Below are 24,434 nucleotides of genomic sequence, written 5' to 3'. Positions count from 1 at the left end.
TAGAGCTATTGCATTGCACCAGGCGCAGCTGATCACACTTTTCAGACTTTTTGGTCTTATATGTTGCACTCTGGAGCACTGATGTGCCCTCCTTATCGCCACCTTTTCTTAGGTGATGCTGAGGGTAAAGGAGTCAGAGGTGCAGTACCTGAAGCAGGAAATCAACTCCCTGAAAGACGAACTCCAAGCTGCCCAAAGAGTACAGTGTTTTGTTTTTTTTCTTCTTCTTTAAAGATAGCACTAGAAAGGCCTTTTAACTGGGGACATCCATGAATTCCTAGCCGAGAGACGACATGAACAGCCTTTATCTGAAATGCCAAACAATGTGTTTTCAGGACAAGAAATACGCAGCAGATAAGTACAAGGACATCTACACCGAGCTGAGCATCGTGAAGGCCAAAGCAGAGCGGGACCTGAGCCGGCTCAAGGACCAGCTGCAACTGGCCCACGAGGCGCTTGGGGAGCCGTCGCTGGAGGAGGTGGAGCGAGGGGGATATGGTACGAACAGATAGAATACAGTGGGTCTTGGGCAAACAATTTTTGGACTTTTCCAGTCCAGCTCACCGCCTCCAGTCATTTCAGTGAAGGGAAGGCAGCAGAGGGGAAGCAGTTTTGATCACGACAGTACGAGTATGAAGCGGTTGCCGTCCACGTGAACGCACACAGATTCCGCTGTGCCACCCGGCAGTTATTACCAGAAGTTTACATTTATTACACTATATTCAACTTTTTCTTTGGCTTCTTGGGGGAACGCTCTGGCAGGTAGGCAGATGTCTGGGCAGTGTGAAACCAGCCTTAGAATCAGATAACTTTCATAGCAACTACGGAACCATTAAAGTGCCCACACCAAAATATTCTTTAAAATAGATATTATTATTGCATTGTGTTTTGTAGTTTGTTTTTTTTCGCACGTTTTTGGGTGCATTGTATGCCTTTTATTAGAGACTGTAGCGATAAAAGAGAGATAGACTTAGTCTTCTCTTTATTAATCCTTTTGGGATGACTCCCGCGAGGCAGTTGAAAATTCCAGCAGCAGTTTTAGCAAGAAAAAAAGAAATAAACACGTAAATCACAGGAAATGAGCGAGAAAGCATGCCACAAAGGTCCTCGGCTGGTATTAGCATTGCATTTCCATAAGGCATTATGATATTTACATCACACAAGTGTTTTTTTCCCCACATTTGGTAAAAGGCAAACTTTTGGTACACACCTGGTATAACAGCCGTGTACCACCTTACTACATTATCTTGAAGAGATAATTGGTGAATTCAACAAGCTCTCTAAAATCACTCATAGGCGCTAGAGGATGGATACCCGACCCAAGCCCGACGGGACCCGATGGTACCCGACGGGCCGGGTTCGAACAGATTTTTAGAAAGGACGCTCGGGTTCGGGTCGGGCTCGGTCACATCAGCGCGATAAGGCGTTGAACATTTTGAATTTAAAACAGCTTATTATGTAGGTATGGCGCTTGTTGCCCCGTGTGCATTGATGCGCTCATCTGTTGACATTTCCGAATGCCTTCCTACAATTGCTTAATAAAAGCGGCTTTCCACACAAACAAACGTACATGCGTCATTAGTATGAGAAACAAATGCGATTTTAACTGTGTCGGGCTCGGGTCGGGCTCGGACATAAATATCTTAATGCCTGTCGGGCTCGGGTCGGGTTCGGTTACTGCTCTGTCGGACGCGGGCCGGGCTCGGACAGAAAAGTCCGGCCCGATCCGCACTCTAATAGGCGCCAGTTAAGAATGTATGTGGTGGTTGTTGCGTGAGGCCCGTTGTGTGTCACCTAAATTAGCATTCAGGACACCTGAGGACTACACCCTTTCTCTTTTGTTTCCCATTTCAAGTGTAACACCTTCTCCCTCCTAGATATCATGAAGTCAAAAAGCAACCCTGACATCCTGAAGATGGCGGCTGCTGCAGCCAAACGCTCGGAGCGCACCATGAGGTCAAAGGTGGGTTTCCTGTTAAGTAGCTAATGAAGAGTGAAATCTGGCCTTCATCCCACTGTGGTGTTAATGCTGGATTTTTCATGGATCTGTATTACCCATTGTCATATTGCTTAAGCCGCAACAGATTCACAACTGACAGAGCCAATTGCCGAATGTTTTGACATTAGAGATCTCCCATCAAACAAAGGCTAAGAAGCCGTTTCAAATTGCTAACTGCCATCTACTGGTCACCTGCAAAGTTGCACGCAGCATTGCATGCCCAACGTCGCATCATTGTTGGCATTGTTCTTGCAAAAAAAATCTATTGTGTGACTCCATCCAGACTGTGGCCTTTGTATCTGCGGGATTGTGATGCAGTATTACACCACAGTAGTCTAACACACACTTGCTGGTGTGTTTTCCCCCCTTCTGTCCTCAGTCTGTGATTCGAGACATGCCCTGGGACAGTTAGGGCCGCTGAAGACGTGTAGGCCTCCTTCCCCTTCTCCTTTTAGGTAAAGCAAACCAGATGCACCAACGGATGGTTTAAGCACATCCTCTTGTCCACCACCTCTTACAATAGATCTGAGTCACTACTTCACATGAATATGCACAAATGTCCCATTCTACAGACAAGGTGATGGTGAGGAAAAGAATTACGATAGTGTGTCTGAGATATCACTTGGTTTTCAAATCATTACAAATTTGGATGTCCTTTCACATTAGTGGTCATACATTTTGTGAATGAGTTGCTTGCTATGGATCCCCAAAACAAGCAAGAAAACACTGGTATCTAAAACATAAGGCACCGGCACCCAGTTAACTTTTGTAAATCTGTAATAAAACTGCAGTGCAGGTGATGTTAATCATCCATGTACTCTGTACGGCTGTAGCATCACCATTGTAACACTAGCTTTTTTTTGAGATTTTGAGCCAGCAATCTAAACTAACAAAGACATCTAGATAACGCCTTAGTTTTAGTTTAGTTTGACATTATGAGAAAAGAAACATTAAACCACACACCCCTCAAAATGTCAATGATTGCACATAAAGTCGAAAACCTGTACTTAAAAAGACAATCATTTATCAGTCATTATATAAGGGGTACCAATCAAAGTTACTTCACTGTCACTTGTTGACTGACTAAAACTGACACAAACTATTGTTCTAATAAATGGATTCAGTTCAATTACGTCTTTCTGCAACTAATGCTACAGCAAATAGATGATAATGTTATAAAGATAGAAGTGTAGTGTACAGTGGTGCTCATACGTTTACACGCCCATGCTATAAGTTGATTAAAAAGAGGAATAAAAAAATCATGTTTTGGAAATTTATCTTAATGCCTTAATTAAAAATGAGGTAAAATCCAACCTTTAAGGACACCAATGTTCTTTGTGAATGAATAATGTATTGTAAATAAATAAACGTTCTTCCTTAAAATACAGGGGGCATAAGTATACCCCCTATGTTAAATTCCCATAGAGGCAGGCAGATTTTTATTATTAAAGGCCAGTTATTTCATGGATCAGGATACTTACATCCTGATAAAGTTCCCTTGGCCTTTGGAATTAAAATACCCCCCCCCACATCATCACATACCCTTCACCATACCTGGATCCATGAAATAACTGGCCTTTAATGATAAACATCTGCCTGCCTCTATGGGAATTTAACATAGGGGTGTATACTTATGCCCCCTGTATTATTTATAACATAGGGGGTTTATAAACTTGATGCCCTATGTATTTTACCATAGGGGGTGTATACTTATCCCCCTGTATTTTAACTAGGGGGTTGTATACTTATGCCCCTGTATTTAAATAGGGGTGTATACTTATGCCCCCTGTATTTTAGGAGAAACATTTATTATTTCCAATACATTTATTCATTCACAAAGAAAATTGGTGTCCTTAAAGGTTGGATTTTACCTCATTTTTCAATTAAGGAATTAAGATAAATTTCCAAAACCTGATTTTTTGTATTCCTCTTTTTAATCAACTTAAGCATGGGTATGTAAACTTCTGAGCACCACTGTATGTGAACTGAATTTAGTGTTAGCTAACTAGCTATCCTAATATTAGCTTGGTGGATGAAACGATTTAGCTATTCTTATAAGAGCTTTCAGGGCTCCGTAGCACACAGGGTGTAGAAGGGTTGGCAATCAGCTGTCATGTAAGGTGTGGGCTCTTATGAGTCGATTTATTCACTGGGTGACAACGGATTTACACTGACGAGGGAAACAGTGATTCAGAACAGCACACACAGTATGTCCAGAAGAAGTTGGATTTATCATAATCGTTATTAGGGATGGAAATCACTAGATATCATCCCGATACTGATTTCACCATATGATACCTTTGCGATATTCTGCGATATATATATATATATTATGGCACTTTATTACCTTTTTTCCCCAACTTCCAACTTTGTCACTTCAATAGCATTGCTGCAAAATGGGATTGCCAAAAAAAAAAAAAAATCATTTTCTAACTCTTAATACCAAAAAGTGACATTCTCATGTGCAATTTAGATTAATAAAAGATTGATTCTTGGCGTCTGTGTGTCAATACAGTTTTGCCTCAGAAAATAGTATACTATTAATACTATGCTGTCTTGATCCCCCCCCCCCCCCCCCCACACACACACACACACACTAGTCATTACTAACATCTGCTTCTTCTCTCTTCATCCTCCCAGAGTCTGAAGGAAGGGCTGACAGCTGAGCAAAGACTCCACCTGTTTGAAAATAAAGACACTAAGGAGTTTTGACAGCAACGGCGTCATGTCCTCTCAACTTGCTGCATGTTTAGAAGCCCACTCTATTTTACCTATGTAAAATTGCAATTACCTATGTAGTAACACTACACACTGGTCACTAAACGCAGATCGTCTATTATTATTAAAAAAAAAAAAAAATGGTATGAAGTTTGAATTCCATGTAAAGCTATTGCATTCCATGCACTTCAGTTAACTGTGACATTTTTTTTATGTGTTATTTGCTGCCATGTCTTACTGTAAATACTGTTTTTAATGGAGCATTTGTCATGCATACACTAAAACTATGACCGTGTAAGCTACTGTTTTAACTCCCTAGACTGTTGCTAGCTAAAGGCACACATGTGACGTTTAAAGGCTAAACACAACTGATGAGTAGTGATGAGTAATACTTGCATAACAAAACCTATAGGAACGAGTCCGGTGTTCAGTTCTGCAAGTTAACGCTCCAGCACCCCATCATTTCAGCACAGTTGGAAGTGTTGCTCAGTAAACAAGCTATGTAACAAATGTTCTCGTTTGCATAAGAAAAGGAACACCTACCATGTTGCTTCATTGCCGGACTTCTAAACTAACACAAGTCTGCAATACCTGTGGAACGGCGACAGCTGAAGGCATATGGATAGGATTCACTGACTATATATTAAAATTGAAATAGTTTTTTTTTTTTTCTCACTGCAATCATTGGTCCAGCTGTATAGGAGTTGTTGGAGTTGGTTGTTTGTAGTCTTTTTTTTTTTTTTTTTTTTTTTTTTTTTTTTTTTTTTTTTTTTTTTTTATTGACAGTCCCTTTGTATTTATTTAAAGTTAAATGGTTGGGATTTTTCTTTCACATTCCTATTCCTCTGTACTCTATTATTGTAAATATAAAGCAAATATACACCAACTGACGACAGGTTTATTAGCAATAAATATTTTTGCACCCGTTTTGTTGTGTGACTGCTTTAAAAGTTGGGATTACTGTGTTTTAACACGTTAAAAAAGGACCAGTAGTTGTTCAGTTCAATTGCTATACAGTACAGATGTTAGGACTATTTCAAAAATGATGAGTAGGACAGATGATTTATTAATACACCGATGATTTTGGCTCACTCCCTGCTTCTGTCCGCCAACAGTATTGCAATCACCCACAGGTGGGTTTATAATTCATCAGTATGAGATGCAATGTAGCCAGCAGAGAATATGTCAAATAAATGATCACACAAGGAAAATGAATGATCGTAATGTACAAAACTGTTGGTATCTCACAATGTAAATGAAGTGACAGTTATTAGCTTTGGTTGTGCTCTGCATTACAAAAGGAGTTCTAAGAAACATAAGCGGAACATGTCATACGGCTGAAAGCATATTTATAATTTTTGGAGCTTGTCAGAAAAAAAAGTCAGGATATTTCAGCCTCTGCTGCTTTGACTTTGATCTTTCTTTTTTCTTTTTCTTTTTAAATGGCTCTCGTAATTGCCCCCAGTTTAAAGGAAATACTAAATTTGCTAGATTGTCCCTTTAATCTCGTTTGGCACCTTTATGACTATTATAAATCCCAAATTCCACTCGTGTTTTAATCTTTGTTAATGACATCTTTATTTCAAAAACGTACCAGTATATCAAAGAAAGTCCCAGGTTTAAATTTTCCAAATTTTTCTGACTGATCTGAACAATAGTTTGCCCTCCTAACATTCACAGGAAATATTCATGTTGTAATTTCCACCCTTTTTCTCTGTGGTTTAATTGTAGAGAAAAAAATAAAATAATAAACGCATCACATTTATTATGAAAGGGGCTTCCGGAAGTTGAAGATAATACATTAGACAACTTGACACTGCTGCTAACATAGTGTGTTCCTGGAAAGTGTGTAGATTTTTATTTAATTTGGGCTTTCTGTCTTTGTCGTAGTAATACGACTCGTTAGAGTGACGTTAGGTGGGTTGTTGAAAGAGATGCAGGGTGGGACGGATTCGTAACTGGACGTTTTAAAAACGATCACTCCCCGTCCAGGTAAGTTTGGATCAGCAGCGCAGCGCATTAACGTGAACGTCATCCTCCGCTCTCTTTGTTTCAACCAGCCGGGCCTTGCCCCGATGTGTCCCGTTCTCATAAACGGAGAAGACGTGTTGCCAAACTCGACGAAAAGTGAACCGCAATTTAATTACACATGGTTCATCGTTGAATTTTGTTATGTTGTAGAAAGCAAATCCTACTTATTTTAACCGCTAGTATCTACTCTTCAATTCGGTATTTATGTTGTATGCCTACATCAAATACCACCCTTTGAAACAAGGTTTTACATTTTTAAATAGGTTTGCCCGTTGTTCTTACAAGAAAGTTGCTAAGAGTCGTAACGTAGCGCTAAGTTAACGTTAATGGACGACAATGCGGGCAACTAAGCTGTGAAAGTTGGCAATAATGAGCTTCTTGGGAGAGTAGACCTCGCCGAAATTAAAAGTGAACACTATCGATTGATAAAAGCTTTCAAGTCTCGTTCTGTACCCACGACTTTCTGTCTATAACGAAAATCACTTTAAGCTGCAAGAAATGTAATGTAGTTCGGCCTACAGCAATGTTGCCGGAGCTAAGCCGGGCCTAGCTAGCTAACGTTAGCTGTGGCTAAGCAAAGCTAACGATGTTAGCAACCCTGACCTGTCAACGTTGATGTTAAAAAGTCAGCCAGTTGTCTCGACAGACATTATCCACAGAACCTAAAAACAACGCGAACATTCAGCAACATTCATGTAAATTAGAAATGGGTCAAAACGTTAATTGTAAACAATTACATGTTTTCCAACGGTATTGAAATTCAAGCACACGCCAGTTTCCTAGCTAATGTCAATGTAAGGACTTTAGCACTAAGGGAAAAGTCGGGGCTAAAATAACACGCCCACAAAGTGGTAACTCATTGTGGTCAAAAGTAATTAATCTGTGATTTCCTGGAAAAGAGTTATTGTGCTTTGATTTAAAAAGTTGACCAACGTTTAGTAAAGTAGAATAATGATAATTAAATAGATGCTATGCTTCCTCCTTGACAAAAACTCCTTCTTATACACTGCAACACTTCATTTTCTCCTCTTAATCCATTGCAGTTGTTATGGAGCAGCCACCTGGGAGCTTAGATGATCTACAGCCTCAGGACCTCTCCACCTCCAGCATCCCCACCGTGATTGACCTGACCAGGAAAGGCGAGGAATGTGTCCTCAACAGCACGTCCCTCAACGGGCTGCAGATGGTCAAGAGCCCCGGCTGGTACCCAAACACAGGGGCCAGCAACCCCGGATTACCCTCATCAGAGACCGGCACCTCGGACAGCACTCCCCAATCAAGGGATGGACCAGACAATGCCTTCTCCCACACTACAGTCACCCTCTCCTACGTGAGCAGGTCTCATGTCTTCTCCACTCACGACTCCCTGTCTCAGTGTTCGCCTCTATATGGTGTGCCACCTATAAGCAAGTTTTCCGTCCACTCTCCTTGTGACTCAGATGAAGGACTGGGGGATACTGGCTATGCACTGAACCAGCATTACTTGGTTGGTGGGCCCCTGGAACTCACCACTCAGAGTGAACTTTTTCATTCATTGTCTCAGGCTCAGATGAGACCAGAGATCGAATGTTTAACGAAGGAGCCTCAAGAGTTAAATGGTGGAGTCAATTATAGCGACAGGGATGTGGATAAGCGTGTAAAAGACGAAGAGGAAAACGGCCCTTTTTGGGAAAAGAATGGTGGTTTGGAGAATGGACAGGACGATAGCTTTTCGAGTTCAGGAGTATGTGCTGAACCCTCACCGGTGACACTCACCCCAGCCACGGGGGAGGATGTGGTCTTTCTTATGTCTAAAAAGCAGGACCCAGCGGTCGTCCCGGACAGAGTGGGTGCTACTAGAGACCTGTATTCACTAAGCAGGGAGTACGTCAGTCCTTTGGAGGACCCTGTCTCCCCCTCCACTACCTCACTGGACAATGTGGAGGACGTGTTAATCCTGCCTCAGGCCTCAAGCTCACCAAGCGGCGACAACTCTTATTTAGAGACAACTGATGATGAGGTTGCGTGGGATGGCTTGAGGACAAAGGGGGCCATTGAGCCAGGCTCCGGCATCAGCGTTAGTACCACAAGGTTAGATTCAAGTGCTGAAAATAAGCAACCTGTCCATAGACGGAAGGCAGTTTTGGAGCCTTTGATTGACTTGACAGATGATTTGTGTGTGTCAGATGTTTCAGGAAACAAACCCAAGACTGTCATTCCTCGCATGAACGGGAATGCAAAGGCACTACAGAGAACTTTAAAAGAAAAGAAGCTGCCGGTGCGTTCTGGCAGAGGAACTCGGCTAGAGGCGATAGTAATGAACATAAATTCAAGCAGGTATAAAGTGTCAGGATGCATCCGCACCAATAAGAAAGCAAATGCATCCCAGTCAACAGCTAGTGATTTACCCAGTCCTAAGAGGAGTGACACCCTATCAGTAGGAAAAAGGAAAAGCAGAGCAAAAGTAAAAACGATGAAACAAAAAGCCGTATCTTCAATAAAAAGGGATAAAACTAATAACATTAAAACTGACAATTGGAAAGATTCTACCTCTGATTCTGAAATCAATAATTCAAAAAAGTCTAATGGCAGCACATGTCCAAAAAGCCCTCAGTTTGCTGTGCACAAGAAGTCAAAGAAGGAGCAAGAGGAAGTTTCACATCCTGCGCACTCACGACAGGTTAGCCCTGTGAATTCAAAGAGAAAACCATCTTTAAAGTCAAGTCGTCAGTATGTGCACCAAACCCCAAAAGAGCCAGAGCATCATTTTCACCCTGACCCTTTAATGGATGTTCATATGGCTCGATTTCCACCACCACCACCATTATCAAAATCTCCAAAGAAAAGACGAGGCAAAGCCAAATGCAAGGCTACAGGTAGCAAAACATCTCCCACTGCCAAGACGAAAGGGGCTGGCACGTTCAAGAGGAGGCAAAAGAAACCCAAATGGAGCCAGGTTCCCTCCATGTTCTCCCCCAAAGAGCCGGAGATCAAGTTGAAGTACGTCAATTACAAGGAGGAGAAAAGGGACTTTCGGTTAGACAGTTTCTCTCCTTTCGTCCGTGTAAAGCATCAGCAGTTGTCGTCATCACTGTGTACTGTAATCAACTACCCCGAGGAGGTAGGGACACAGCAGAAGAAGGGCCAACATCAGCAGGCTCACCCCTGTGGCTTCAATTCTGCAGTCGTACCCTGCACTTCCTGTCTGCAGCTGGGCCGAGCATCCACGGACAGCCAGCATCAGCGCGCTCTCGTCTGCTGCCTGTGTGGGCAAGCGGCCAACGCCATGGACCTGGGGGACCTCCACGGTCCCTATTACCCTGAAGGGCACCAGCCAAGCACCAAAAGACCGGCCGTCACGTTGGGCCTCAAAGAGGATGAGGACGACTACAGCAATTCAGACTCTTCCTCGTCCTGGAGTATCAGAGGCAGGGGGAGGAAGTGTGCCAATCCACCTGTACCCCGGGCCCTCAGGCCCGGAGCTCACCTGAAGCAGAAGGGCCTGCTGAGGAGCCAGCGGTGGACAGCTGACAATACTGGCAGCCCTGCAGCCAAGCAGGCTCGGTCAGACGCTGACTCTGTCGATGTGGAGGACTGGTACAGCCCCCCTGTGCTGCCTCTGGATCCCTGTGAATACTGGCTCCATGAAGACTGCGGCATCTGGTCCGCAGGCGTGTTCCTTGTCAAGGGCAAAGTCTACGGACTGGAGGAGGCTGTCAAGGTGGCCCAGGAGACGGTAAACTGCAATTATAGCCAGTAATGTGAATGCATTGTTATTAAATTCCACACAGAGATGTGGTGGATATATGATGGAGCTAGAAATTAACAAAAAATATTAAGGGTGATAATGCATTAATAGTCTGACCATTTACTTCTTTCTAGGCCTTTAGTATACTAATTGATTTCAGATGTGTTAAATCAATGCATGAGTAGCATGCATAATTAGTAGTCCAAGCCCGAGGAGGCTGGAAACGCTGTTGTAATCGAAAAATTCTTCTTCATATTTTTTCCGTAGCTAAAGATGTTGCTGCAACATAAACCATAAATGCAAAGAGGATGGAACCCTCTGACACAAACATTGATACACTCCTGCCACAAGGTGGCGCTATAGCAGGACCAAGGCCTTTATCCCTACTATTCCCATACCGTACATCGCACATTTATCGTAAACCTACTTTTTGGAACTCCTCTTAGGCCGTGTGACAGATCTGCACAAAACTTGGCACATAGCATCTTCAGACTATCAATTTTTTTTTTTATTGGTTTCAAAAATGCGCAAATTACATACCACAAATTTGTGTAGCTAGCTACGAAAACACAAACTTTGACATATCATGGCCAAATGAAATGCCTTCAGTGCAAAATTTGAGATTCTTTTTTTTTTGACCATAGGGGCCGCTACAAATGTGAAAAATTTGCATCTCATGAAGGACTCATCCAATTTTTAAGAAATATTGAGCGTACCATCTAGGGATAATTCTGAGGCCATGCCTACATGGTGTATTGATTGGTAAAAGTGGGCGTGGCCTATTGGACCCATGTGTGGATTCACCTGTTTCACTACTGTATTTACAGGGTAGATGTAGATTGCATGAAGACTCGCATACTAAAAATGACACCTTTAGGTGGCACTATAATCAACGTAGAGGCGTTTTGACCTTACATCTATCCATTCCTTGAATCAAGTTGAATCCCATGACATAGGCCACGCCCATTTCCGCAATGATCTTTTCTGAGTGGACAGAAAAATCTCACCCAGCTCTCTGCCTGTTGCATCAATTCTGCACTTCCAATGACTCTGAAGCTGTTCAGTTAAGGTCAAATAAGCTATAAAAAACTGCATAGTTCCCCTTACAAGGTCCCAGTGTCTGCCTACTTGTTCTTGTTGAGGAAACTTGGCATGTCGTCATCGGCGGGCGACTATCAGACCAGCGGCCAGAAGGTACTGATGTTGCTGGGGTAACCACTTCGTAAACTCTGTCGATGCTGCCAGTGGCGGCAGCTGTTGAGTACTAGTGTTGATCAGTAATGAGTAGTGTAAGGAATTACAATTAATTGTGTTACAGTTACTAATTTAAGCAACTCTGCATTACCGAAATGTGATTTCTTTCTTGTCCACGTGGCGTGTACGCTTGTCGTAACGTAGCGTGCGGCGGGTCAGGGCCAGGGACGGACGTGTCGGCTGCTAGCCCAAAATCCATACGCAGGATGACGGAGAGAGGAATACTTTCAGCAGCTGGAAGTATTATTCCGGGTGGGAACATCGCTGACATCCAACACGTCACTGTGAGCAGAGCAGGGTCCCTCTCAGGCGGAGCAAGTTACTATGGTTACAGGAATCTGCGTTGCCAGGTCCTTTTCATGATCTAAGCCTATGTGAATCTCGACAAAAAAACGTAATATGTAAATGTGCGATAGTCTTCGTAACACACTGTAACAGCCTGAATGCAAAAAGTTTGCTGTTTGGCTAATTGTTGAAAAGATCTGGGGAGGGGTAGGTGTAAAGTATTATAGTAATATAACGAGTAATGTAATTAATTACTTTGATACTAGGTAATAAGTAAAGGATAATGTTTTTTAACGTAACAAATAAAGAGTAACATTACAGTTCCAAAGCAGTCAAGTTGACCTAAGACAGCAGAGTAATAACTTAATGCTTCATTTACACACGTTTGTCACCGCGTTGGAAAGCACATTGTTGTGGAGTGACAACTCCGTATTTATAACTCTATATTTTAGACTGATCCTTTCACATAATTTGTCGTTATCCACCGATGTTTGAGAAAGAATCCAACCGTCACTGCAAGGCGTCTTCCAAACCCAAACCCAGTGTTACACAAGACACACAGGCGCAGACCTGTGGACCCACACCACCCCCTGCTGCATATCCTATGTAATTACATTGGCACTGATTAATCACTGCACTATGTTAAAACCACAGATGAACGAGTATTCTGCAACAACGCATCTATGCTATTCTATTATTGATATTCTATTCTGTGAAACCGGTAGTGGACGCCTCCCAAAAGGCTTCACAGTTACACTTGCTTACTTTCCGATGGATGGATGGATGGATAGATACTTTATTCATCCCAAAGGAAATTTTAGGAACTATTTTAGAGCTGTCCCCAATGAGAAATGTGAAAATGTTTTGCTTTTCATAATCGATTATTCGGTTTGAGTCATTTATTGTGAAAAAAGTAACACTTCTCTGAATAGTTTCCAGTTTCTTCTCTCCTCTATGACAGTACATTGATTATCTTTGAGTTGTGGACAAAACAAGACATTTGAGGACGCCGTCTTGGGCTTGGGACTGATCGAGACTTTTTTTTGACATTTAATAGACCAAACAACTAATCGATTAATCGAGAAAATAATCAACACATTAATATACATTCAACAATGAAAATAATTTGTCATTTGCAGCCATATTAGTTATTTGCATGTGTTTACGGGTCCTTTTTATTCTTAACCCTTGTGTTGTCTTTGGGTCAAACTGACCCGTTTCATAGGGTTTTATATCAGAAATATGGATTTCTTTCAACCAAATTGTCCAAAAATAACATGGATGATTCCATAGGTTCTTCATGTGACATTAATGATTACTTTCATTGAATTTTTTAGGTGTTTTATTTAATCTTATAGCCTTTTAATTCTTTTTTTTTTAATGGTTTCAAAACAGTATCCGGACTAAACTCTGACATCTACCCATCTGTGATCCACTCTACATCCTCAGATCTTAACTATTTTTCAAAATAATTAATAATTTCTGCCTTTTTAACTAAAAACTTACATATAATTTGATACAAATGAGGTTTGTTGACCATGAATTCCATGAATGAGTGTAAAAACTATTATTAAACCTGCTCAGGTTTAAAAAAAGAAAAGGAAAAAAAAGCGGCATAAGCATGGAAAAAGTAACAAATAAATCAGAAAAAGCGACAAAAACATTGGAAAAGCCCCCCAAAAAATATTCAATTTCAATTTTGACCTGGAAGGAAAAGTTCAGGAATACCGGGAAGACAACACAAGGGTTAAAAATGTATTTAGTGAAATTATCTAACTTCAAGGCCATAGAAGTGCCTCATATCTGGTAAATACCGCCTTTTTAGGCTTAAAAATTCACAGAAAGATTTGAATGGAGCTTTCCTGCGAGAGAGAGAGAACCCTGACCGGGCGTTCCTGACGCACTAGCTGCTGTCCAAACAGCCGGCTGCTTCATATTCATTTGGATTCTAATATTTTACAAGTTTTCCGTTTTTATGAACAAGAGCCTCTGCTTCAAAACAATGCAAGCATTCTACTTCTCTGTATCGGTCCGCTACATGCTCTATATGAATGTGTGTGTGTGTGTACGTGCGCTCAGCTGAGAGGGTGTGTCCCGCTGAGTAGCGAGTGGTCTTCAGTGTTTGACACATATTAGTAAAACGGTTGATGAGAAAACACAGTAAGAACTGCACTGATTGCACAGACAGGGGGACATCCTCATCAAATGGACTGCTTCAGGTGGGGACAACTTGCTGATTGCACAGTAGGCTCAGTACTGAAAGCGCTTCATTTTCCACATAAGCTACACTTAGGTTTTTCATTGATTTATTTATCAAGCCCATAAATGTCTATCTTTATTTACATGACACTTTTTACAGCATTTTTTGCAAACACTAAAACAGGCAGTGTTGTTGAAGTAACAGGCCTATGTCATGTGAAGAAAATGGATGCACTGCAATTTTGTTTAAAATGCTTTTGTATTTTCTTGCCATTACCAATTATGCAAAATGCCAGATGCCCCAATGTCATGTATATAGAAAATCAAATATGAGGAGCCTAATGGAGCTTCCTGCAGTAATCTTTATGAGCCTATGTTTTTTTTTCCACAATGGATATCCTGTATGTAATGTAATATCCTGTCATTCAATCATTTTCTCCTGCTTTGTGTGTCACACAGTGAACGTCCTTTCTCAAATCCTACTTACTTACATCTTATAGGTGTGGAGTGTATCAATAGAAAAGAAAGGTATAGAAAGATGTCACCCAAATGGAAACTAGAGTGTAGTGGAAATCAACCGACTCTGACAGTCAGGAATAGGTGTGGTTTCAAATAATAGCTATTTGCAGACTGTGTGGGCTGAAACGCACAATTCTCCTTTACAGTGATTTACTATATGTTTACAATCGTGTCTGCGAACTCATTTAAATATACAATAATTACTCTCAGTGTATATGATGGAATAGTGGCAGTAGAATGTGCCAGAGGCCACCAGATTTGGGCTTTTACAGCTTTATGTTGGTAAGGTATAGCAGATTTATCTTGTATCCAAGCATGCTGTTAGACGTGTACCTAATGTCGTCATCCGACCTTTACTCTGCTGTGTGTTCAGATGTGTTCGGCGTGCAGTGACCCAGGCGCTACGCTGGGCTGCTTCTTCAAAGTCTGTCCCAACAAGTACCACTACAGGTGTGCTCTGGAGTCAGGTAAGTGCTGATCTCTGCCCCCCCCCCCCCCCGGTCCACACACATCACATGGGAACAAAGTACAGTTTCTTATTCATGTGCATGTAGTAGATAGATAGATAGATAGATAGATAGATCCAACCCAAGAAAAATGGGAAATTACGGTGTTACAGCAGCAAAATCAGTCACACAGCACAGAATATAAATGTAATACTAGGAAAAATATACATATATACATGAAATAACAATAGGAATAAAAGAAAAGAAAAAAATATTTAAATACATACAGGATGGGAAAAACCGGTACAGGGGTGCACAGCTATTTTTAACTGGCTTTTTAATTTATTTTTTTAATATAACCTTAAAGGGTCCATTCACTCAATTTACTTCAAGTGGTATCGAGCCCTGCAGGTCGTTGTGGTTTTATTTGTCCAGGTTTAGATTATATCTGAACACACAATGCTCTTCCTAAATGATGGCTAGCACAGAGATTATAAGACTTGTTTTTATATTGCTTCATTACTGCCTTTGTTTATTGTCTCTTACGCATTGCTTTTATTTCATGCCATACCTTTTTGTATCTTTCCTCCGACATCTTTTACATGTTTAACTGCTTGTTTGGTGGTAAGTGAAAGCTGCAGATGAATTCCCCATTGGGAGTAACAGTGTCTCAGTCTGAAAAAAAACCGTTGCATCTGTTAAAGTGTTAGGTTGAATACACCCACGACGGGTGCACTGTGTGTTGGTCTGTAAATAGCTCTTCTGTGATTTGCGGTTGGCTGACTGTACTTCCACCAAGCCCAACCTTCCACCTTTTGGAGGAATCGGTGTCGCATCTTTAACTCCTCTTCTGTTCTTGTTCTAGCAGACTGTGTACTTATTGAAGAAAACCTCTCCATGAAGTGTAAAAAGCACAAGGTGAGCAGAAACACAACACAAGTGTACAAGTCACAACTTGTACATTTTCACTAGTCAGAGAATTAGGGTTTATTTCTGCTATTATAAACCTAGCTATTTGCTGTTTAAAATATATCATGTGTGACTGTATTGTTTATGTATTTTGGGATTCATCATCCATCCCCAGAACAAGACATTCAAAGCCCCCCCAGGGAACCGATGGGATGACAGGTGACAAGTTGGCAGAACCCACATAAGGTTGGTAAATACCCGCTCTGCTGTCATATCCTCTACGGCTTTGGAGGAAAAACTCGTCAAATTACTCATCAATCTCCAAAGCGGTGTCAAAGTAGTGTGGGCGAAATGGCAAAAATATGATTTTTTTTTTTTTTTAATTTCTGACTGGATCCTCATCCACAATCTTATCACAATTTTTGTTCTTGTTGTTGGTTTTTAAGTCTATCTTGCAACCTGCTGAACAATCGACCAAACTAAGTTCCCCTATTTAAAATAAATAGCCCTACTAGGTTAAAAAAAACAGCACGCCAAATTCCATTCTCAAATGCAACTCTTTAATTCTTGTTTAAAGGTTCACTCGACATTCAGAAAACAAATATGTGCTTTGTAAAAAATAACGCTAGTAGAGGAGTAGTGTTCTGAGCAGTTGTGTGTTTCTGGATTTATTTTATTTTTTAAAATATATATCGGAATGTCGGATTTTTAAATAACCAAATATTCATATCGGTATTGGCCTGAAAGTCCTTTATCGGCCGGGCTCTAGTTGGAACTGACAATTATTTTCTTGATTAGTTTTATCTAGAACATGGAAAAAAAACTTGCAACTAGTCAGTCTGCAGCGGTCTAACCAGTGCGCCGAGACAGAACGCTGTATCATCTCCATAACGACGCCTCTTTGCACTTTGTTCTAACTTTTTCTTCTTCTTCTTCTTTTTTTAAGCTGGTCATATCATTTGTTTCTTCTAAATATGAATGTGGATAACATTAGTGAGTTCCGTTTCTAGTGACGAATGGGCGAAAACGTGTTGGGTTTCTCCGATTCCCGGCGTTGTTGTAACGCCGCCGGGCGCTCCCTCTCTTCAGTCTCTCGACCATAACACGCTATCGTGCTTCCGGGATGTCGTTGAGGCTCCGACTAAAACTCTGCCACTTCCACCAGCTGTTTGTAACGTAAAAAAAATATGTAGAGAGTAAGGGTGTGACGAGATCTCGTAAAACGAGATCTCGCGAGATTAAAACGTGACGAGATTTCTCGTCGAGGTGAAAAGTTGTCTCGTGAGGCGCTGTGATGTCAGCGTGATGGAGCGTGAAATTACTATTGAAGATCCCCCCGCCACTTTTAAGTCATTTGTGTGGCAACATTTTGGTTTTCCTGCGGAAATGATAAACGGCGAAAGAGTGACAGACAAGACGAACACAATATGTAAACATTGTAAGAAAAAAATGCCGTATACCGCGGCTAACACGAGCACTATGCAAAAACACTTACAGACCACCACAGCTCTCTACTAACTACTGCACCCGCGACGAACACATTAAAAAAAATTTAAAAATTTGTTTCTGTTTGCACTGTAGTTTTAAGAGAGCAGTACTTTGGTTATTGATACACTTACTGTTTGCATTTAAAGTGTTATTTTTCTGTTATTTACACATTTATTTTATTTATACTGTTTATTTTTTTTTAAATAAACAGTATACAGCACCTAAATTGTTTTGCATTTTGTGATTTTTCAGTTGAATAAAAAACTATTTTCCATTCATATATTTCATAAAGGATTTCTTTAATTTTTTTTTTTAAATCTCGTCTCGTCTCGTTCTCGTGACCCCAATCTCGTGATGTGTCTCGTCTCGTGGAGTGGGCGTCTCGTCACACCCCTAGTAGAGAGTATAGATTATTTTATTTCCACAGTTGAATGCTAACTTCACCAGCGGACGTCTCTATCGGCCGTCGAAACAGGCGACGTCCCTTACGTTCTAAAACCAGCCTCGGAGTCGCAGCGACACCATCAGCTGGTTCAGGCCGCCGCAACGATTCCCCGCTTCGTTCTGAAACGGTTCGGTCTCGTCGCACAGACCAAACCGGCCTTTGGTCTGAACTGGGCTTAATCGGTTATCCAATTCATCTTTGCAGCTCTGTAAATCATGTGACCGTGTGCTTTCAGAACAAGAAGAAATGTGATTAATTCACCACTTTGAAATAACTTTTTTTTTTTTTTTTTGTCCTTTCCTGTTTATCCGTCCAGACGTCTACGTGCAACATCCTACAGGGGCTGTCCTTCCCCTTCTGCTGGTAACCATGGCAACTGTGGACCACGGTTCTCCTCGCCGGCAACTAGCACCCGTAAACCTTAACTTCACCCTCTGCACTGTTAGCCCCGGACACTGGCTGGAGGCAGCCAGTCCCTGAGACCCCCACCCCCCCCTCAGTCCAGTCTGATGACCCCCATAAGACAGACTGGGGAAACCTACTCTCAACTTCAATATTAAGTAATATGCTGAATTTGTCATTCTTGTTATTACTCAGTAGTTATTTATATGGAATTTTTTGCTCCTTGTTCAAATATGAATAACAATCATAGATATTTAATTTTTTTTTTTTTTTTCTTTTTTTAAGATTTTGTAAGTATTTGATTCTATTTGGTTTATTTATTCCTGGAGGTTTTTGTTTTTTTTATCGGCCTCTTTAGAAGTCGTCAAAGAGGTTTGATTGTGTGTTTTTAAGTTATTGGTAAAGCGATTTAACGATGAAGTATCGAGCCAGTCAACCAGAGGCTGGTCGCTCCAGATCGGACACTCGCAAAACAAGGTACCTAGCACGACGGGGTTCCACATTAAACGGAACACCCGTTGTGTCCTAGCACACGGCATTAAGGCAAGTCTCAAATACACTTAAACAACACTTGCACTAAATGTCGGGCCCAGTGATTGTTATCAAGGGGACTAACAGTGAGTTTTTTGAATGTATCCTCCCCATGTGAGTTTCTTTTGCAGGAAGCACTTTGGAGGGACACCGAACAGATCTGGTCTTCTGCCACGGCTGCAGTATTACCTTTTCTGAGCTGACTGCCTTCCCCTGTATCATTTCCTCCAGACTCACGCACGCGTTCACAGGTCATCCGACCATTAGGATGAGACCTTGTGATCTTATTTGGCTTAAAGCACTTTGGCCGCCCACCTTCAGGCTGGGAGAGATGTGCCTGTGCCCTTAAATCAGTCGGGATCTTAATGGTCTATAAGGGTATAAGAAGTTAAAGCAGACTTCTTTTCTTATAACGGGGAAAGTAAAGATTTATTTCAGTGCAAGTCATCTGCCGTTTACCTGGATTTTTCCCTGAGCTGCGAGAATTTTTTTTCTGTTCAGTTCTGTTTTTGGAATTTTGCCGCGCAATGTTAGCATTGCTTTGAGGGTACCTCAACAAAAACCCTTTCTGGAACAAAAAAACCACTCAGCGTCACCCGTGTCCCTTAAGTTCAAGAAGGATGTGCGTTTGCAGAGTTCTATTGAGAATCTTTGGTTTATATCAATCTTATTTTAAAATGACAGGACCATGCTAGTATTAAGATTCCCGATCATCTACTGCAATTTCCTTTCTTGACTTGGGCCTGGATGGTAAATTCCCACAAGAAACCTTTCTGAACACGCCTTATCTGACGTTCAAGAGGTACATACAGTCTTTCCTAGCTTCACTGGACTCTGGTGCAATGACAAATCAGTGGATGTACATGACCTCTCATTGGACATCTTTAATGACTAAAGGCAGCTTACGCGCACTTTTCTACTGCAGACTTTGTTATTGATACAAGAGGCACGGTGTATGGTCGGCCAATTCTAACGAACCTTTTACCAGAGTCTCCGGGACTTAATAACCTCAATACTTGTTGAATCAGTAATCGAGGTCCTCTGAACCTGCCTGTCTGTTTTAGAGAGAAGTCTATATGTGATCAGTGTTGATATAACGTCGCTATACTTTTGCATAGAGTCATTAGGGGCAGGGTTGTGCTCACACCGTGTGTGTGTGTGTGTGTGTGTGTGGTGTGTGGCACGTTAAGTCATGGCTCCACGTTAAAGGATCTCCACACAGGCGGCGGATGGCTTTGTCTGCTAAGTGTCTCACCAGCAAGACACACACACACAAAAACACGCAAAACTCCTTATCCTGGAACACAAAGTCTATTTCATTTGTGCCATCCTCATGTTTTCTGAATTTTATATTTGGTTGCAGTGAAATTTTTACTACTTTTTATTTCAGGCAGGTGTTTAACATATACAAATTTTGGAGTATGATTCATTCTTACAAATTGTTTTCTCCGTGTGTTAATCTCAGGGCTGAATCTCAGATATTTGAATGATTTTTATTTTGGGATTTTTCTTTTCTGTTTTATCGGGCTTGTTGTGTAACCCCCCCCCCCCCACACACACACACATTGACTAGAGCAATGCTACATGTAGCAGGAGGTGGCGGTCTCATCAGACCCAAAGCCACCTGTCCTGGGACCCCCGACTCATCCCATTCCAACGTCTCCATGCGTCTCTCAGTGCTGTGGCGGTTTTAGGTTTAACGTGGGACTAGGACGGCCAACTCATGTCACTTTTTTCATGCTCTTTATTTTATGGCAACTTTTTGTACCGTCTTGCTCACATCTTGGAGCATCAGAGGTTATGTAATTGTCAAAAATAAATATTTTGTTTAATGTTGTGGTTTGCTCAAATGTTGTTGTTTTTTAATCAAATAAAATGAAGAGATAAGGCATAATGGAAACATTAGTATGGTAATACATATAAATATATGATCCAATTAATTGTAAAATGATTCAATAGCTTATCAAAACTAAATGGTAATTATATATATAAAGCCTCATTAGCCCCAACCGGCACCGCCCACCAAGAGCCCGGGTCTGACCGAAGTTTCTTCCTAAAACGGAGTTTTCCTCGCCGCTGTGCATGGTCGCACTGTCGAACTATGCTTGTTCTTGGGGAAATTGTTGGCACTTTATAAATTATCGAGTGTGCTCTAGTCCTACTCTATCTGTAAAGTGTCTCCCCATAACGTATGATTTGATACTATAAATAAAATTGATCCATGTAATCCGTGACAAAATGATGCTGTGTGGCAGAAAGCAAGCTGCATTCCAGTTACTGAGTATTATTCTTTCTCTGACATTGAACGATTTACAATTACCCTTGAATGTATCGTCTGGGTTCCTGTGTAATGAAAGTTAGAGGAACCAGAGGGGTCAACGGTTTTATGACGCCACCGACAGGCGTGTAACGTTTTGTGTCATTAAAATAAAACGGCTTTCTCCGGGTTTGTAGTGTAAGTACACAACTCAACAAAACATCTAACATATGGTTGTTTTTAGACATTTTAACGCACTAATGTTACATATTGTACCTTTTTAAAAAGGCACATTTTATTACCCAACTCAGCAGTCCCCCCGCCGTTCCACAGACCAAGTACTACAGCCCACAACTTAACTGTTTTGGTTCAGCCTCACCGCTCTCATCAACCTAAAAAAAACACTAATAAAGTTACAATATGGCAACGTTAGCAACTAGTTGGTCTATATCCTTGATACAACTTCTGGGATCGCTCAGATCTCTGCAGGGTAAATCGGAACAGCTACCCAGACTATTTGTCCAATCTGAGTTTTGTCTCGCACAGCTGTTTTGCAGAGGCTCCTTGCGGAGTTTAGCGCCGCCCATTACGATTGGGATTGTTTGTTTTTAAGAAATGCCCTAAACCAGAGAATGTTTTTCCCCCATCCTGGAATGCTATGTGGAGTTGCCAGACCCTCCTCCTCTCCCCAGCGCGTGGATGGTCTGGCAAAGCGAGACCAGCAACCAGCTGATAGTGGCGCTTTTAGAAGTTAGCCAATCACATGACACCCTGCCCTCCAACAGGCACACCAAGAGAAAGTGTAGATCATTTGGTTAAATGATTATGCGGTTTGTTGGTCATGAACCACCATCCCGTGTTCATCCATCCATCCATCCATCCATCTTCATCCGCTTATCCGGTATCGGGTCTCGGGGGCCAGTAGCTCCAGCAGGGGACCCCAAACTTCCCTTTCCCGAGCCACATCAACCAGCTCTGACTGGGGGATCCCGAGGCGTTCCCAGGCCAGGTTGGAGATATAATCTCTCCACCTGGTCCTGGGTCTTCCCCGAGGCCTCCTCCCAGTGTTGTCCTATCCAATCAGAATGCCCGGTGGCCCAGGTCACTTTAGTCCCTGGTCTGTAACGCCTCTCGTTGTTGAATGCAAATAATTTTGCGTTCAGTGTGATCATTGACTCATAACAACTCATACTAACTTTCTACAGAAAGATTTATCGTTTTGTTTTCTTCACAGTTTGTATCTTTGTCAAGTCAATTTTATTTATGTAGCACCAAATTACAACAAAAGTTATCGCACGCCACTTGATATAGAGCAGGTCTAGACCATACAAAACACTAAAGAGATACATAATTAACTCATTTCTGTAAGGCTCTGATGTGAACATGCCACTAAAATGATATTCTGTCTCTGCTGGGATGAGACAAACTAACACACTGTATGGTACTATACTAAACTATACTACTAATCCACCCCACCTGTATGTGCTGATGTATCCCAGAGGACTCCTGGGGAAAGAAACAACAGCAAACATCACTCCACCAAGAATTCTCATTTTATTGACTAAATTTCAGTTTACAGGAAGACAGTTGTATTGCAAAAGACAGAACCGGATACGAGTTCTAGTGCTGTGGTCATCTACTCACTAAAATTTCCACCGAAATCATGATGATTTAAAATATGTCACGGCACAGAAAGACGGAACTCGGAACTCTGTTTACAACACGTTACGTCATGGATGAGGTGGAGGAGGCAGCAGCGACCGATACAGGCGTCACGAGGGAAGAAAATGGAAAGCGACTCACGACAAAAGGTACGGTTCCCTTAATGTTTTATTTAATATTTTTGGCGCGACTCAATCCTCCCAGGCCGGGTGTCCTCAGTTGCAGCGGATACTGGACCTGATAGTAGATCTGGCTTTGGTTGCGCATTGAAAGGTCAGTGGCAACTAGGTCAAAGTTCAAATAATCTGAACTTTGAGCGCAGTACTTGGCGGCCATTTTGGGGCGGTGCGCCACACCGAGGGTCTTCTGAGTTGTCTCCACCGCTTTCCCCACAGGAAAACAACGGCACAGCCAGTGCAGAGCGGTTACACAACTACATCGCAATATCAATTCTAACCAAGGTAAATTAAGCTTGAAAGACCTCTCCCATTCACATGAAACGCCGGCCATTTTTATGTACAAACTAACTTCAGGAGGCAAATTTGCATTTCCTAGGATGGCGAGGGCATGACCAACCCTACTCTAATTGGCTAGCACTCGTTGCTTTCGTTTGGACTGGTTTGGTTAGGTTTAGGCATGTGGAGTGAGATGGGTTAAGGTCAGGGTAAGAATACCTAGCCAATCAAAACAAAGGGGGGCTTTGCCATCTTAGAAAAAAACAACATTGCATCACGGAGGTGAGTTTTTGCAGTATCGATGGAACACTGAAATCGCGAGAGACAAATTTAGCAACTTAATGCTTCAGGCTGTCACTTGCTGAAATTTGAACTACCATTTGAACACAATAAAATATTTAATACATTTCTAAGGATCTGACTGGATTCAAAAATCTCTGTTTATAAGCGCAAAAAAGCAAAATACACTGTCACTCTGACACATAGGAACTGTGGCCAACCGATAACCATGACATTAAACCAATGGGAGAAGTTATGTGTGGAAACATTTTGTATTTGACAACACATAAGGTAAAATTGTAGATAGTAAAGCTGTTTGCTATCTTTTTAAAATAAAAACGCCTGCGTTATGGTGACAAGAACCAATCGGAAGTCAAATGTGAGCTTGTTAACTAATGCTGTGGAGGCATAAGCAAATGAACGAATCTCAATGCGGCAGCATATCTTTTTACAGTTGTTCTCATTAGTGTCCATGCCCGTGCTTAAGTTGACTAAAAAGAGGAATAAAAAAAAATCATGTTTTGGAAATTTATCTTAATGCCTTAATTAAAAAATGAGATAAAATCCAACCTTTAAGGACACCAATGTTCTTTGTGAATGAATAATGTATTGTAAATAAATAAATGTTCTTCCTTAAAATACAGGGGGCATAAGTATACACCCCCCTATGTTAAAATACAGGGGGCATAAGTATACACCCCCCTATGTTAAATTCCCATAGAGGCAGGCAGATTTTTATTATTAAAGGCCAGTTATTTCATGGATCAGGATACTATGCATCCTAATAAAGTTCACTTGGCCTTTGGAATTAAAATACCCCCCCCCCCA

General features: G+C 41.5%; 2 protein-coding genes across 10 annotated transcripts in view; both read left to right on the top strand.

Moving 5' to 3' along the window:
- Positions 1-4,843, top strand: part of LOC116671232 (myosin phosphatase Rho interacting protein) — a 45,797-nt gene extending 40,954 nt beyond the window's left edge. For 3 of the 5 annotated variants that reach the window (XM_032502318.1, XM_032502317.1, XM_032502314.1), the window contains 4 exons: positions 113-199; positions 336-498; positions 1,878-1,963; positions 4,640-4,843. In XM_032502318.1, the coding sequence (XP_032358209.1) occupies positions 113-199; positions 336-498; positions 1,878-1,963; positions 4,640-4,711 (408 nt within the window). In that variant the 3' untranslated portion in view covers positions 4,712-4,843. Of the gene's footprint in view, positions 1-112; positions 200-335; positions 499-1,877; positions 1,964-2,378; positions 2,455-4,637 lie in introns of all 5 variants that reach the window. The other 2 variants (XM_032502315.1, XM_032502316.1) reach the window with 2 other exon arrangements.
- A 1,660-nt stretch (positions 4,844-6,503) lies between these two features.
- Positions 6,504-20,789, top strand: si:dkey-94l16.4 (transcription factor 20). 5 transcript variants are annotated; one of them, XM_032502326.1, is made up of 7 exons: positions 6,504-6,709; positions 7,792-8,843; positions 8,874-10,463; positions 15,106-15,199; positions 16,044-16,096; positions 16,263-16,333; positions 18,337-20,789. In XM_032502326.1, the coding sequence occupies exons 2-6, from the start codon at positions 7,797-7,799 to the stop codon at positions 16,308-16,310; spliced, it is 2,832 nt and encodes a 943-aa protein (XP_032358217.1). In that variant the 5' UTR covers positions 6,504-6,709; positions 7,792-7,796; the 3' UTR covers positions 16,311-16,333; positions 18,337-20,789. The 5 variants fall into 5 exon arrangements, with proteins under 5 accessions (XP_032358217.1, XP_032358216.1, XP_032358213.1 ...); XM_032502325.1 differs by having other exon boundaries at positions 7,792-10,463; positions 16,047-16,096; XM_032502322.1 differs by having other exon boundaries at positions 7,792-10,463.
- The last annotated feature ends 3,645 nt before the right edge of the window (positions 20,790-24,434 follow it).

The sequence above is a fragment of the Etheostoma spectabile genome, chromosome 21, assembly GCF_008692095.1.
Source record: "Etheostoma spectabile isolate EspeVRDwgs_2016 chromosome 21, UIUC_Espe_1.0, whole genome shotgun sequence".
Classification (NCBI taxonomy): domain Eukaryota; kingdom Metazoa; phylum Chordata; class Actinopteri; order Perciformes; family Percidae; genus Etheostoma; species Etheostoma spectabile.
This window is presented reverse-complemented; position numbering and strand designations above follow the sequence as displayed.

Bases quoted from the DNA above. Each gene is read 5' to 3' on its own strand.
- si:dkey-94l16.4 (XM_032502322.1), top strand. From the start codon at position 7,797: ATGGAGCAGCCACCTGGGAGCTTAGATGATCTACAGCCTCAGGACCTC. The intron at 10,464-15,105 runs GTAAACTGCAAT...CTGTGTGTTCAG, and splicing joins TCAAGGTGGCCCAGGAGACG to ATGTGTTCGGCGTGCAGTGA. The intron at 15,200-16,043 runs GTAAGTGCTGAT...TTCTTGTTCTAG, and splicing joins CAGGTGTGCTCTGGAGTCAG to CAGACTGTGTACTTATTGAA.